The 16,010-nt window shown below is 26.8% G+C and overlaps 6 protein-coding genes across 6 annotated transcripts; 4 read left to right on the top strand and 2 right to left on the bottom strand.

Annotated features, from left to right (window-relative positions):
- Nucleotides 1–1,436: 1,436 nt before the first annotated feature.
- PNEG_01382 (6-phosphogluconolactonase) lies at nt 1,437–2,239 on the top strand (the record flags this gene model as incomplete). The annotated part of the gene is made up of 2 exons (XM_007875126.1): nt 1,437–1,624; nt 1,669–2,239. The coding sequence occupies 2 exons, from the start codon at nt 1,437–1,439 to the stop codon at nt 2,237–2,239; spliced, it is 759 nt and encodes a 252-aa protein (XP_007873317.1).
- Nucleotides 1,739–3,217, bottom strand: PNEG_01381 (hypothetical protein). The gene has a single exon (XM_007875125.1). It carries the CDS (start codon nt 3,211–3,213, stop codon nt 2,446–2,448), a length of 768 nt encoding a protein of 255 aa, XP_007873316.1. The 5' UTR covers nt 3,214–3,217; the 3' UTR covers nt 1,739–2,445.
- Nucleotides 3,218–3,502: 285 nt separating this feature from the next.
- Nucleotides 3,503–4,678, top strand: PNEG_01380 (serine/threonine-protein kinase pef1; the record flags this gene model as incomplete). Its single annotated transcript, XM_007875124.1, has 4 exons — nt 3,503–3,705; nt 3,752–3,828; nt 3,880–4,559; nt 4,606–4,678. The coding sequence occupies exons 1-4, from the start codon at nt 3,642–3,644 to the stop codon at nt 4,676–4,678; spliced, it is 894 nt and encodes a 297-aa protein (XP_007873315.1). The 5' UTR covers nt 3,503–3,641.
- A 986-nt stretch (nt 4,679–5,664) lies between these two features.
- On the top strand, nt 5,665–6,334 carry PNEG_01379 (60S ribosomal protein L27a; the record flags this gene model as incomplete). Its single annotated transcript, XM_007875123.2, has 5 exons — nt 5,665–5,829; nt 5,900–5,922; nt 5,981–5,993; nt 6,043–6,159; nt 6,206–6,334. 5 exons carry the CDS (start codon nt 5,665–5,667, stop codon nt 6,332–6,334), a joined length of 447 nt encoding a protein of 148 aa, XP_007873314.1.
- A 1,393-nt stretch (nt 6,335–7,727) lies between these two features.
- On the bottom strand, nt 7,728–11,447 carry PNEG_01378 (potassium/sodium efflux P-type ATPase, fungal-type). The gene is made up of 9 exons (XM_007875121.1): nt 11,106–11,447; nt 10,979–11,057; nt 10,263–10,933; nt 10,059–10,218; nt 9,290–10,015; nt 8,789–9,246; nt 8,533–8,739; nt 8,404–8,487; nt 7,728–8,358 (listed from the first exon to the last, which is right to left on the bottom strand). The coding sequence occupies exons 1-9, from the start codon at nt 11,340–11,342 to the stop codon at nt 7,831–7,833; spliced, it is 3,150 nt and encodes a 1,049-aa protein (XP_007873312.1). The 5' UTR covers nt 11,343–11,447; the 3' UTR covers nt 7,728–7,830.
- Nucleotides 11,448–11,953: 506 nt separating this feature from the next.
- Nucleotides 11,954–15,625, top strand: PNEG_01377 (hypothetical protein; the record flags this gene model as incomplete). The annotated part of the gene is made up of 1 exon (XM_007875120.2): nt 11,954–15,625. Exon 1 carries the CDS (start codon nt 12,254–12,256, stop codon nt 15,623–15,625), a length of 3,372 nt encoding a protein of 1,123 aa, XP_007873311.2. The 5' UTR covers nt 11,954–12,253.
- Between the last annotated feature and the right edge of the window lie 385 nt (nt 15,626–16,010).

Raw genomic sequence — 16,010 nt, 5'->3', positions numbered from 1 at the left:
AAAGTTTGAAGTTTCAAACTCATTATATAAAAACATTAAAAAAAACTATCAAAAATTATAAATTTAACTTAATATAAATTCTATTAATAAACGTAAACTTTTAAAAACTATAAATTTTAAAATTTTATAATAAAGACATTAATAATAAGCTCTATAATACAAAAATAGGTATAACAAAATATATATTTTTAAAATTAATCTATTATAATCATAAATATTAAAAAATTTTACAAAAAAATAAAATTGAATCCTAAAATAATATATTTTTATTTTTTTAACAGATCTAATATAATCTTTAAATAATTTATATGTATTGAAGCAATAAATATTTAACTTTTTAAAAACATTCTTAAAAATTATAGAATGGACTAATTTTATATTTATTTAAATTTACACATAAAAAATTTAAATATTCAATACACTTTCAATACAATTCTTAACCACACTATTAAGTTCTGGTACCAAAATAAACCAGTCCAAATATATAAATACATGACATTTAAAGATAAATCATAAAAATATAATTATCTAGAATATAAACTATTTAAACTAAAATAAAATATCATCAATTGATTTTTTACAATGCATATTTTATGCAAAAACTATTAATAATTTATTTAATCAATTATTCAAATATATATATTCATGTACATGTTATTGAATATTATTAATAAATATGGTTTCAAAGAATTAACTGATATTTAAACTTATCATGTCTGTTTAATTTTCATATATGATTAGAAAATTAAATTTAATATAATAACTATTTTATAAAAATTCATATGTTTTACAATTAAAATAACACTATTTTTATTAATTTTACACATTCGAATTAAAAATCATATGTATTTTTATTTGATATATTATACAATTTCAAAAACATTTTAAAACAAAAATATTTAAAGTTTATTATTAAAACATAAGAAATAACACATTTGCATTATTTAAAATGAATATAGCAAAAATTCTTAAATTACTACATATCAAATAATATTAACAAAATTTTTTCATAAATTTAAAAAACTATGAAAACATATTATCTCAAACTATTAAACTAATTTTAAAATAAAACCCAAAATAAGATAAAATTAAGCTTTTATAATAATAAAATTACCAAGACATTAGACTAAAAAAACATTAAATCATTAATTTTAAATAGTTCTTGTAATAAAATTTGTCTGGTAATCAAAAAAAATAATAAATTATATTTAGATTTAAAATTAGAACTTGCAAATTTTTTCATATTTTTTCATAAAACATTTTAATAGTATAATTTTAAAACACCATACCAATTATTAAATATTAAAAATATTTAAAATTCACATGTTTATCGTTTAAAATGTTACAAATAACTACAAAATATCACGTTTTTAAATCAAAATAACTTTCGGAATATATTAAAATTCAAAAATATTTAAAGATATTTTTCATTTTTAATGGCTACTCTTTATTCATTCCAAACAAAAGATGATCTAAGGAATGCACTTTACCAATATATAAAAAAAGCATACAATGAAAGTATCATAAAACATAATAAATTTAATGTAGCTATTAGCGGAGGATCATTACCAAAGATTTTGGGTGAAAATATTGAAAACTTAAATGGTATTGATTGGAATAAATGGTATTTTTTCATAATATTTCAATTAGAAAATTATTATTTATTAGGGAAATATTTTTTGCAGATGAACGTGTTGTACCGTTATATAGTCAAGATTCAAATTACAAACTTTGTTATGATGAATTTTTTATGAAACTACCTATTCCCATGGAAAATATTCATACTATTGATGTGTCTTTATTAAATAATCCAGAAAAACTATCTAAAGCATACGAATCAGTATTAATGAGAAAATTTCCTATTAAAAACACAAAAAAATTTCCAGAATTTGATCTTTTACTATTGGGTTGTGGAGAAGATGGACATACATGTTCATTATTCCCTAATCATAAAAGTTTACAAGAAAACACCTCTTGGGTAATATCTATTACTAATTCACCAAAACCACCATCAACACGCATTACTTTCTCACTTCCAGTTATAACTAATGCACAAAGAATTGCTTTTATTGTATTAGGAGAAAAAAAGCGGGAAATTATGAAAAGAATATGGAATTATATAGAAGAATTACCATGCTCATTAATTAACATAAAAGCAGGCTGTAAGGTACTATGGTTCTCTGATATTTCTGCTACTGAATTGGTTGATGAAAAAATAAAAAAGCAGTTCAAGTTATAAATCCAAATTCTAAAAATTATAGCTATCATATAATTTCAATGTTTCATAATATAAAATCTATGTAATCTTTAAATATTAAATATAATAAATCACATACATACTTATCATTTTAAATAGACAACTATCTTTCAATTTATAAGGGCGTCAAAAAACATGATTTCAAAAAAAATTAAAACAAAAATAACTATAAAGACTTTTATAAGAAATCATTTCATTTCCCTACTTTTTTTCCCAAATCTCTCTACTCTTCTCCGTATTTTTTCATTTTCTACTGAGTTATTTAAAATTCTAGATTTTACAAATTTTATATTTTTTTCAGGTGTTTCACTTGAAAAATTCTTATAATAATCAAGTTTCACAGTATTAGCTACGTTAAAACGAATAGATCTTTCAAGCCTTTTATTATTTTCATTTTCTGAAATTCCAAAACGAGATGCTCTAATCTTACGTTTAACAATTTCATTTTCAATTGATTGCCAATCCATATCAAAAGCATTTTCACTATTTCTTTTCTTAATAGAAGGAACATTTTTCAACGTAGCATTCTCCTTAATAGAAACATTATTTATAGAATCAGATGATGTAGAAAATATAGACGCAATAGAAACAAATTTAAAATTGGAATCTTTCTGAATTTTTTGAGGATTATTTTGTCTGAAATTTTTTTTAGAATTAATTAACTTATCAAAATTATGTATAATTGACGTTTTTTCAAACAAAGTAGATTTTATTGGTATATCAGTAGTATCATCTTCCCAATCAATTTCATCTTCTGGAGGAGCAAGATCACCCAGATCATCCTTAGAGACTTTAGAAAGTCGAGTAACATTAAGCTTATCGTTATCAGATTTATCAGCCTCTAATAAACGTGCGACCATATCTTCCTTTTTACCTCTCACTGGTAAAAATCGTTTTTGTAAAAGTTCTTTAAGTGCAGAAACTTTAAGAGATTTATAATATGTCTCAGAAGACATTCTTATTTATAACATAAAAAATGAGAAATTTGCAATTTATAAAAAATATTACGATCTTTATCGAAACTTTATAAAAAATTAAATTCAAATTCAGATATATAATTATAATAAATGAAGTTTCATAAATCAAATTATATAAAAACCTTTTACACAAAATCGAAAAATATTCTCATTTAATAACTAAACTTATAATATATATATTTAATATATTTTTTTTAAAAATAATTTAAAATAATTATTTCAATTAAAATTATAAAAATAAAATATGGCAAGTAAAAGCATTTAAGGATTTAAAACTTTTACAAAAGAATATGAAAATAAAATTTTTACAAGTATTTCGATCATATTAACATCGAAAATAAATTATCTTTAATCAATTATTTTAATTTATAAAAGAGGGATTATTTACAAATTCTATTTTATTAACAATGACTTCAAACTATCAACAACTAGAAAAACTTGGTGAAGGAACATATGCCACAGTTCACAAAGGTAAATTTAAAATAGATTATATATAATTCAAAAATTTATATTCTAGGACGAAATCGTGCAACAGGGGAAATTGTTGCTTTGAAAGAGATATTCGTAGATGCAGATGAGGGTACTCCATCAACGGTATAACTGCATGTAAAATACTACGGACATATATAATAAATATAAATTTAGGCTATTCGAGAAATATCACTTATGAAGGAACTTAAGCACGAAAATATCGTTGGTTTATGGGATGTCATTCATACAGAAAGCAAACTTATGTTGGTATTTGAATATATGGATAAAGACTTAAAGAAATATATGGATTCTCAAGGAAATGGGGGTGCTTTAGACCCTAATATTGCCAAAGGCTTTATGTACCAACTGCTTAAAGGAATTGCATTTTGCCATGATAATCGTGTTCTTCATCGAGACCTTAAGCCACAAAACCTTCTTATTAATAAACGAGGCCAATTAAAGCTTGCTGATTTTGGGCTTGCAAGAGCGTTTGGAATCCCTGTAAATACATTTTCAAATGAGGTTGTAACTCTATGGTACAGAGCACCAGATGTTCTTCTTGGATCTCGTACATATTCAACCAGCATTGATATTTGGTCTGCTGGATGTATTATGGCGGAAATGTATACAGGTAGACCTTTATTCCCTGGAAGTAACAATGATGATCAACTACTGAAAATATTTCGTCTTATGGGTACACCTAATGAACATACTTGGCCTGGAATTAGTCAATATCCAGAATATCGTGCTAATTATCCAGTATATAATGTTCAAGATCTTAGTCAAATTATACCACAATTGGATCCCCTTGGAATAGATTTATTAAATAAAATGCTACAATTACAGCCTAATATGTAAGTAATAATAATAAATACTACTTCTAATTATTTATAATTTTAGGCGAATTTCCGCATCAAATGCACTTAAACATGCATGGTTTACAGATGTATCATATCCATCACATAATACCTAAATATCATTAATCTAATAACAATAATTTAATGAATATTTTTTTTTGAATTTTAATATTCATATATTTACTATTTATAATATTGAATATTATTTATACCATTCATTTAGAAATATACCATATTATTACATAAATAATATATTAATACAAATAGTCTTTTTCTAAAAATAACTATTATATCAGATTTATTCAAACCCTTATATACTTTATTCTTCAAACTTAATCTTCATAAAAAATTTTTTAAATTTTAAATAACATTTTTATAAATAAGAATAAAAATTTCAATAAAAATAAAATACTAAAAATAATTATAAATTATCAAATTGAATAAATACAGTAATACCGGAAATGTTATTTTTAAGATTATAAAAGCTAATTCTGATATCAATCTTAAACAAGTTATGATACCGTTTTAACATAACTATTATTAAACAAATAATTATAATTTTTTAAACATTTTTAAGAAACAAACTTATAAATGTCTATGCTTATTTAAATATAATAATGCAGAAATTCTAATATAAAGATTAATAAAAAATAAATATCAATATTTAACTTAAAAATTCTAAAAAATTAAAAAAATAACTATCAACCAAAATGTAAAATTTACAAAAATGTACAGAAATACATATAGCCAATAAAACTAGATATCAATATTTCAAAATTTTAATTTTAAAAGATATATTATAGAAAAATAAACATAAATATCTTTGAATATTAGCATTATAATATTAAAAATATATAAATTATTATTTAAATTTCATTTACAACATTCATAAATAACATTCTTAATGCTAAAGGTTTCCAAATATTATAAAAAATCACTAAATTATAATATAATTCATAAATATAAAAACATTTTTTTAAAATTTCCAATATCCAAAAACTTAGCCCTAAAATATAAATAAAACTTAATATTTTAAAAATCTAGTCTCAAATTTTCGAAGTACCAAAAATTAATAAAAAATTTTTCAAATAATTAAATAAAAATGCCAACAAGACTTCATAATACACGAAAACATAGAGGTCATGTATCGGCGGGTTATGGAAGAGTTGGCAAACATCGAAAACATCCCGGTGGAAGAGGACTTGCAGGTGGGATGCATCATCATCGCATCAATATGGATAAATACCATCCTGGATATTTTGGAAAAGTAAGTTTAAAAAATAAACGGTGCCTTATAGGTGCTGCTTCTCCTTTAGACATTACTAATTTTTCATTAGGTAGGAATGAGATATTTTCATAAGTATAATACACCAATTTTAAAACGAAGAAATTTAGCTGATTAATTTTTTGATAAATAGGACAAATAATCAGGTGAAGTTTGAATTGTATAACTTTATTTCCTTTTTATTTACTTCAGAAGTTTTGGAGACCTCCAGTAAATGTTGAAAAATTATGGTCCCTTATTTCGAAAGAAGAAAGAGAAAAATTTCTAAACCAAAAAACAGATACGTCGCCTATTATTGATACTCTTGTTCATGTGATTATATTTTAGGGATGTTATAGTGACTAATATTTTATTTTAGGGATATGGAAAAGTTCTCGGAAAAGGTCGTCTACCTTCTATACCGATTATTGTTCGTGCCCGGCATGTCTCACAAACTGCCGAAAGAAAAATTAAAGAAGTTGGTGGCATTGTTGAGCTGGTTGCATAGTCGAGTAGATAATATATTCTCATCATTTTCAATATTATATATTTTTATGATTTAATATATTTTTATCTACATAATCTATACAATCTTTTTATAGTTTTTAACAATCTTTAAGAAATATACAATAACTATATAGTCATCACGAAAAAAACTTATAATTTGTTAAAAACTATGAATATTTTTAATTAATAATGTATCTATATTATTAGTTAATCATTACTTTTTTATAGATAAATCTATTTAAAGATCCTAGAAATTTAATATAATTCACTACATTATATCTTGCATTTTTTAATAAAAACTAAATTTTAATAAATGATTTCTTAATATTTTAATTCATTTAAAAAGAAATACCTTTCATTAAACAAAGAATATATTCAATTTTATTATAAATTTATAATTAGATAACGTTTTATATTAAAAAATAAACGAATTAAAATAAACTAATGCATGTATTGACTATAATCACACTTTAAGTAGTTTAAATAAAAGTAAAATATTTAAAAGTTAAATTTAATTATTTTTTAATATAAACTTAGATGTCATCTATTTTAATAAGAATTAATATTAAATAATTTTAATTCAAAATCTTAAAATTTAAAAACAATTTTAACAATTAAATTATGTTTTTCTGTAAAATTTAATAAATAAAAACAAAAAAATCTAAATTATTAAAATTTAAAATTAATACATTTTTGAATACATCGAAAATAGTTTAAAATTATAAAACTTCATATTAAAAATAAATTTATAATAATCTTTCATACTTTTTACTCTAAGAAATAATCAATAAAAATTCTATAAAATCTTATTACAAAATAACTTTCATTAAAATATTAACTAATATTCAAATAAAAAACAAAATAGTATATATGAAATCACTGAAAAATCTTAAATAAAATTTACATTTTTAAAACTATTTAAAATATCAATTTATAAATTAATATAAACTTAAATTTATTCTAAGTTTTTTAATAAAAAATCATCAAAATTATAAACACAATGCAACTCCATAAATCTTCAAAAAGCATCCGATCTATTTTCCTTTCAAAATAAAAATATATTTTAATAATACATTATATGATAAATCAAAAGTTAAAAAAAATAGTTCTAATAAAATTATATTTTTAATAAAAACAGAAATAAATTTTTATAAACCAAATCTATATTAATTTCTAGAAATCATATAAAATCCTAGCTTAAAATCATATTACTGTCCAAATCATAAAATTTATTATAAAAATATTATCAATTTTAAATTTATTTTTGGATCCCAATATCTATAAATCTAATAAAAACTATCAACATAAATACTATACACGTAAATAAACAAACAGTTAAATTTACCCTTTATATATAATTAACTCAAAAAACATCATAAAATAAATTATATATAGCCTCACTACAAAAAAAAAACAAGAAATAATGGAATTCATTCTAATATTAATAAATATTACCATAAAATTCATAAAAAACCCTAAATATAGATAAACAAATATTCAAGAACCAAGTTTAATAGTATTATTTTCTATTGATGCATATCTCTCAAATGGACATTTTTTTTCTAAATCGGAATCAAAATTATATGCTCTTTTTTGACAATGTCTATAATAAATCCGTTTAGCCCATTTCCACAATTCCGAAGTTATAATAAAAAGTAATAAACCAGATAATGCAAGGATCCATTCCCATGTAATAGGGGAATGCTTAAAAATCTCCTTATTAATTACTGGTATGTAAATGACAGGGAAAACACTAAAAAAGCCAAAAACTACAGACCATAACAATAATTTATTTCCTTTAAGATGATGATACAATTGAGTATATTTGAAAGGAGATTCTGGATTAGAGTAAAACATAGATCGTCGAAGATCAATCACTTCCCATGCAAGAATCAATATCATCCAAGTAAGCTCAACAAACGTAGTAGACCTTCCTCTATATACTTGTTCACATGATGAATTGTAAAAATCATTGCAAAAAACGCCAAGATTCCCATCTCCATATCCCCAAACAACAATAACATACTATAATTATAAATTTATATGTATAAGAAATCATTATAAACTTACAGATACTAAACAAATTACAGCCTGAATAAAACCATAAACGAAAGTATCAACAATAACTTCATACGTAAATACCCCAATTTTGATCTATTTATAATCATTTATAATTCATAAAAACAAAAAAATAAATACATTATGAGGCGGTCGCTTCATAATATCAGAACAGGCAGCCTCCATACCAAGCCCCATAGCAGGAAAGGCACTTGTTACCATAATAATCCAAAGAATCTCAACTGGAGTCAAAGCAAATACAGAAAAACCACTTTTATCCTGAAATACAAGACCAATTAACAAATAAAGAGCCTGAGCAACATTTGCGGCTAAAAGATGAAGTACAAACTACAATTAATAAATATTTAAATATCTATTGAAATATTTAAAAACAAACTTTCTTAATATTATCAAACATCCTGCGACCCTCTTCTATTGCATTTATAATAGATGCAAAATTATCATCAATAAGAACAATATCACTAGCATTTTTTGCTACATCTGATCCCGACATTCCCATGGCAATACCAACATCTGCATGTTTCAAACTTGGTGAATCGTTGACTCCATCACCTGTCATAGCACAAAACGCTTTTCGTCGATGCAATGCCTCTATCATTCGAACCTTGGTTCGTGGCGCACATCTTGCAATAACCAAAGGTAAACATGAGAGAGAATCAATTTCAGAATCACTCATTTTATCAAACTCAGAAGCAGTCATAATCATATAAGATATACTATTCGAAAATTTGCTCATATTTCGAGGAAGAATACCAATTTCCATTGCTATAGCTTTAGCAGTTCCCAAGTGATCTCCTGTAAGCATATGAACATTTATACCAGCCTGATGGCATTCTAATATACAATCAATAAAACTAATTAAAAAAAAACATAATACCTTTAACAGATGAAGCAGATTCTGGTCTAGGAGGATCATATATACCAACAAACCCAAGCAAATTCATGTTTGACTCAATATCATCCCGAGAAACCTCATCCCAATTATCAATATTCTCAATTAATTGTCTTTGAGCCAATGCCAAGACTCGCAAACCCTGACTAGTAAAAACTTCCATATTCCTAAATACTTCCTCTTTATCTTTTTCACTTAGTGGCTTCATTTCCGCACCCATAGTAATACAATCATGAATAACCTTTTCGATAGCACCTTTCATAAATACCATAATTTTTTTTTCTGTATTTTTCTGAAAAACAACAGACATTTTCTTAATATCACTATCGAAAGGAAACTCAGCTAGTTGAGTCCATAATGAATTAAACCCTTTAGATAATTTATTTTTCCCCCTGTTAAAACGAGATGCAAATACTTGCAACGCAATTTCGGTAGGCTCCCCAGTTGCTTTCCACCGTTGCTCATTATCTTGGTGAATAGTTGACAAATTCGCCAACGATGCAACATTTAAAAACCCATCCAACTCTTGACTTATATTAAATGTTTCTAAATTAATTTCTACCTTTTCTCTATAATTATCTTGAATATATTCTAAAGGAGTAGCATTAACAAAAACTACAGTCCCAGCAGTAGGATTCAATGGCTCATTATTTTCTGATACCAAAAACATACCAAATCCACAAATCCAAGCCTGACGAGCTATCATTTTGCCTAAAATACGTTTTAAAAACCAAAAAAAAAAAATATGACTAACCTTGTGTTAAAGTACCCGTTTTATCAGAACAAATATCAGTAATAGCACCGAGAGCTTCTAATGAATCAAGCTTACGAACAATTACATGACGATGAACCATTCGTTTTGTACCAACAGCCATAGTTATAGTAAGGACAACAACTAAACTCGATGGAATCATCTAAAATATTAGATCATAATATTCCGAAATGCATAAATACATACGGAAAGGCCAGTAGCTATGGCATAAAGGACTACTTCATCTTTAGTCACAAAACGGTTTGCAGCAAATACAATTAATGCAAAAAGTGAAGCAATACCAAAAAGACCAATAGCAAGAGCAGATAATTTTTTTTGCAATGGTGTTCCAATATTAATACCTAAAAAGCGGCCAATACCATCTAAAATAACCATTCCACATGCAATAATATATGCATGAGGACTAGTCTTTCCCTCTTCATTTCTCTTAATAATTTTTTTCTTTTGAATAGACTTAGCAATAGTTCCAATTTCAGTAGCCATTCCCGTGAATACAACAATGCCTTTTGCGCGTCCCTTAGTAACACTAGTAACACTCCATGCCATAGTAACACGATCACCAATTGGAATATCCTCATCGGTGAATTCCATAGTAACAGACTTACTTACAGGTAAAGACTCTCCTGTAAATAAAGACTCATCAGTCTCAAAGTTCATAGCTTCAAAAAGACGTATATCCGCAGGAACAGTATCTCCTGTCTTTAATTCTACAACATCACCTGGCACAATCCGAGAAGAAGGAATCGTAAAACTAGAACCATCACGAACAACATGTGCCGTTGGAGACGATAAAGAACGCAAAGAGCTTACAGTCTTTTCAGCATTATATTCCTGAAAAAAGCCTACAACAATATTGACTATCCAAAAATTAAGATGTAATCTTAATATATATATATACATACTTAATATGACGGCTGTTATTACACCCCCTTCAATCCAATCTCTTATGCCTAAAGATACAATCATTGCAGTTATAAGAACCTATCAGCAAATATATATATGGTCAAAAAAATATATTATTATCCTTACAAGCGTCATAGCATTAGCAGCTTGTCGTAGAAGCACCGCAATAACAGATACACCTCCTTCATTATTTAAAGAATTAGCCCCATATTTTAAAAGCCGTTTCTCAGCTTCTTCTGAGTTAAGACCGTTTTCCATGCTCGTAGAAAGCACCTCCTCTATATATCTGGGAGAAAGTAGAAATGGGTGTTTTGGATATTGAAATACTTCAACATGATTTTTGGACTTATTTTTATAATACATAACTTATTTTTATAAAAATAGTCCTTAAATAAAGAAAAAAAGACCCTATTTCCAAAAAAGATTCTATATTATATAAAAAATAAATTATATAAAAATCTAATACAATTTAATATTTAATATTTAAAATTCTGACATTCCCGTGTTGAGTCAAAAATCACCTTTTTAATCATAGAAAGGGTTAGGGCTAATTATACATAAAACCGTAAAAGTTGTGAATAGCAAAAAAAGTCAATCCTATACATACTAAAATCTTAATTTATAAAATTTTATTTTTTTATAATTAATTTCTAAAATATTTTTTCATTTTAGAAAAACAAGCCTTTTAATTTTTATTTTTTCAAACATTTTTCCAATTATATTTATATTTTTAAATAAAAAATATACAAAAAAAATTTTATTTAAAATCTAATTTGATCGAAATTCAAAAAATAACATTAATTTATAAACTTTAAATTAGATTAATAAACCACATTTTCTGAAAAATATTAAAAGAACAATTAGGTCTTTTTTAACGCATGAAATATTAGAAAAATTAGAACTTAAAAACAAATATTATGAATAGATTATAAAAGTATTTTAATAATTAGACTATAAAAAGAACATTAACGTTTTTTTTCCATAAATATTGTTTTCAAGACAAAATCTAATCTATAAATTTATCTATAAAACTTTTGAAAAAAATAGCAAAAAAAAATTAAATGAAATTTCTAAAAATTTAGAAAATAATTAAAAAATTATAAACACAAAAATAAAAATATTTAATTTTTCTAAATTAATATTAGAAATGAAATATTTAAAGCTAAACCCAATGTAAAATAAAAAATCACTATTTAAAAAAAATAAAATTCAAAAATCCCAATATTCATTAGAATAACTGATGGGTAGAGGAAGTCGCCCAGAAAGAGGCGGCGATGGCACAGCCGGTTAAGAGGCAAGCAGCAGGACAAGCAGCAGGAAATGATGAGATTAAGGAGGAACAGGTTTTGGGTTTAATTGTGAAAAGTTATTATAGTGATGATAATAAATGCAAGGCAAACCTCAAACAATATTGTGAGGAATTGAAGAAAATAGATGGAAAATTGGAGAGTGTGGATGTCAAAGTTAAGGGACTTTGTGAAAATGGAAAAGAAGGAGAAAAATGCAAAGAATTAAAGAAAAAACTTGAAACTGAATTGGGTGCTTTTAAAACAGAAGTTGAAAATGCATTGAATAACCTAACAGATGAAAAATGTAGAAAATATGAAGAAAAATGTCTATTATTAGAAGAAGCAGATCCAAATAATCTTGAAGAGAAGTGCGTTAAGTTGAGAGATAGATGTTATCGACAGAGACGTCAAGGAGTGGCAAAAGAAATTCTTTTAAGAGCTCTTGAAGGGAAAGTTAATAATAAAGATGAATGTAAAAAAAGAATGAAAGAAATTTGTCAAGGATTAAGTGAATATAGTGATGAATTAGTGTTTTCATGTTTTAATTCAGATAAAACATGTGAATACCTTCAAAAGAATCATGGAGATAGTTGTAAGCCTTTAGAGAAGGAACTTGAAGATAAAGAATTAGTGGAAAAATGTCAAGAATATCTTGAAAAGTGTTATTTTTATGGATCAAGTTGTAAGGATACAAAATGTGATAAAGTCAAGAATAAATGTAAGGGAAAAGGGATTGAATATGAAGGACCAAAATTAGATTTTAGTCCGGTTAGAGAAAAACCAAGATTTCCAGAAAAGATTGAAGTGGAAAATCTTTATAAAAAAGAAGAAGCTAAGGGAATTATTGTTGGAAAACCAAAATATAAGACGTTGCGAGATTTAGCATTATTGTTGATCAAAGAAAGGAATGGAAAAGATGAGGGAGAAAAATGCAAAAAAGCGTTAGAAGATTGTGAATCTTTTAAACACCTAGATTATGGATTAGAAGAATTATGTGGAGATAAAGATAAAGACAATAAATGCAAAGAATTAGTAGAAGTAGAAGATAGATGTACGAATTTTAAATTAGAACTTTACATAAAAGGATTGTCTACGAAATTTGAAGATATAGAATCAGATTATTTTTCATGGGGACAGGTATCAAAATCGGTTAGTAGGGAAGATTGTATAAAGTTTGAATCGGAATGTTTCCATTTAGAAGGTGTATGTACGAATAAAATTGGAAAAGCATGTGAAAATGTAAGAGTAGCATGCTATAAAAAGGGACAAGATAGGGTGTTGAATAGATACTTTCAAGAAGGATTGAAAGGGCTTATTGGTGATTTAGAATTGGTTACTGAGAATCTTGAAAAATGTCAAAAATCGGTAGTAGGTAATTATACAAAACTTAAGGAGGATAGAAGATACTTTACAAAGTGTCATCGACCGACTGAACTATGTTATGAACTTTTAGATGATGTAATTCTTCAATCGGAAGAATTAGAAGTAGTTTTAAATTTGAGAAGAGATTTTCCAAGAAAGGAAGATTGTGTAGAATTGAAGAAGAAGTGCAAAGATCTTGAAAGTGATTCATATTTGAATCATGAGAAATGTAATACACTGAATAGACGATGTGAATATTTAAAAGTTACAGAAGAATTGAGAAAAAGATTATTAAAAAGAGGAGATGATGCATTAAGAACTCAAGGAAATTGTACGGCAGTATTAAAGAAAGAATGTGAGGAATTATCTAGAAGAGGAAAAGAAGATTTTAGTGTTTCATGTGCTTTACGAGAAGAAACATGTAGTTTTATGGTAGAACAAACAGAAAATGAGTGTCTTTTTTTAAAAAATAACATGGACATTGGAAAAATTATAGAAAAAATTGAAAATGGAAAAAGAAATGAAACATTGGTTGAAGAACTCTGCACGTTGTTTGATCCATATTGTCATCAATATATAGAAAATTGTCCAGATAGGTTGAAAAAAACAAACAATGCGGGTAGAAAAGGAGTCTGTTTAGAACTAGAAGAGAAATGCAAGCCATTCTTTGAAAAGTTAAAATTGGAGAATGAGTTGACGCATAAATTGAAAGGTAGTTTAAGCGATGAAACTAAATGTAAAGAAACATTAGGAAAACATTGTACTGAATGGAAAAAAGAAGGGAATCAAACATTGAATAGTCTATGTGAAGATGCTAAGAAAGAAGAACTTTGCAAAAAGTTGGTTAAAAAAGTAAAAGAAAAATGTCCAACCCTAAAAAATAAACTGGATAATGAGAAAGATGAATTAGAGAAGAAGAAAGATGAATACGAAAAGGCGAAACAGGAATCAGAAAAATTTGCGAAGGAAGCTAAGTTAGTATTATCAAGACCTGAACAAGATGGACAAGGTGGAGGATCAAAGGCTCAAGATGGCAGTGTTCCTAAACCAGTGGGACCACCGGTACAGCCACCAGCACCAGCACAACCAACACCAGGAGGCGTACCAGTACCAGCACCAACACTAGCACCGCCAGCACAACCAACATCAGGAGGGGCACCACTACCAGTACCACCAGCAGCACCAGGAGGAACACCAGGAGGGGCACCTGTACCAGTACCACCACCAGCACCAGGAACACCACCAGCAGGGCCAGCAGGGCCATCAGGGCCATCAGGAGGAACACCAGCAGGGCCACCAGCACCAGGAGGATCAACACCAAGTGGAACGACAAACACGAGTAATGTTATACTTGTTCGGAGAACATTTGTAAGTGGAGAAGTATCAGAACCAGAAAAGAAGGCATTTGTTGCAACGGCGAGAGCATTGGAATTGTATTTAGAATTGAAAGAGAAATGTAAAGGTTTACAAGGAGACTGCGGGTTTAGAAAGGATTGTCCAGGGTGTGAAGCGGCCTGTAAAGAAATAGACAAGTTGTGTGAAGGAATAGAAGGATTAAAAGTTACACCGCATCATACGGTGATATCAACGGCGACACAGACAACGACGACGACAGCAACGACAACGACGACGACGACAACAACAACGACGACGACGACGACGACGACAACGACGGCAACGACGACAGAGTCGGTAGATGGAGGGAAGGTAACGGAAGAATGTACATTAGTTCAGACGACAGATACATGGGTGACGAGTACATCGTTGCATACGAGTACGTTGACAAGTACATCTACAGTGACATCAACGGTGACATTGACGTCGATGCGAAAATGCAAACCTACGAGATGTACGAGTGATTCAAGTAAAGAAACAGAAACACAAAAAGAGGAAGAGAAAGAGGAAGAAGTGAAACCGAATGAAGGAATGAAAATAAGAGTTCCGGAAATGATAAAAATCATGTTGTTGGGAGTGATTGTTATGGGAATGTTGTAAAAAGAATGAAAAAAGAGATTAGAATGAAAAAGTGCATATATCCATTGTTTATATATAATATAGAAGAAGATGTAGAAGAATGAGGTGTAGATTTTTAATCTAGAATAATGAAATAAAAATTGAGAATTGCCGTTTAATTATAGGAAAAATGGAGAAAAAAGCCCGAGAGTTAGTGGAGAATTGTTAAAGATGATAAGAAAGTTTAAAGAAGTTTTTATTAGAGATGAGATTTTGGAAGAATTTATTGAAGATGATAGATTAGGAGGGGGTTTTTATTAAATTTAAGAGATTAGAAGGAAGTTTAGAGAGATATTTATTGGAAATGAGATATTAGATAGAGATTTAGGGTTTTTTTATTAATAAAAATGATAAATGAATGTTTTGG

This window comes from Pneumocystis murina (genome assembly GCF_000349005.2).
Source record: "Pneumocystis murina B123 chromosome Unknown supercont1.4, whole genome shotgun sequence".
Taxonomy (NCBI): Eukaryota; Fungi; Ascomycota; class Pneumocystomycetes; order Pneumocystales; family Pneumocystaceae; genus Pneumocystis; species Pneumocystis murina.
This window is presented reverse-complemented; position numbering and strand designations above follow the sequence as displayed.

What these genes read in the sequence shown, in the direction of transcription:
- PNEG_01378 (XM_007875121.1), bottom strand. Translation starts at nt 11,342, where the DNA reads ATGTATTATAAAAATAAGTCCAAAAATCATGTTGAAGTATTTCAATAT. An exon ending in AATAACAGCCGTCATATTAA is followed by an intron (nt 10,934 to 10,978) that starts GTATGTATATAT and finishes ATTTTTGGATAG; the next exon opens with TCAATATTGTTGTAGGCTTT. An exon ending in CCATAGCTACTGGCCTTTCC is followed by an intron (nt 10,219 to 10,262) that starts GTATGTATTTAT and finishes CTAATATTTTAG; the next exon opens with ATGATTCCATCGAGTTTAGT.
- PNEG_01381 (XM_007875125.1), bottom strand. Translation starts at nt 3,213, where the DNA reads ATGTCTTCTGAGACATATTATAAATCTCTTAAAGTTTCTGCACTTAAA.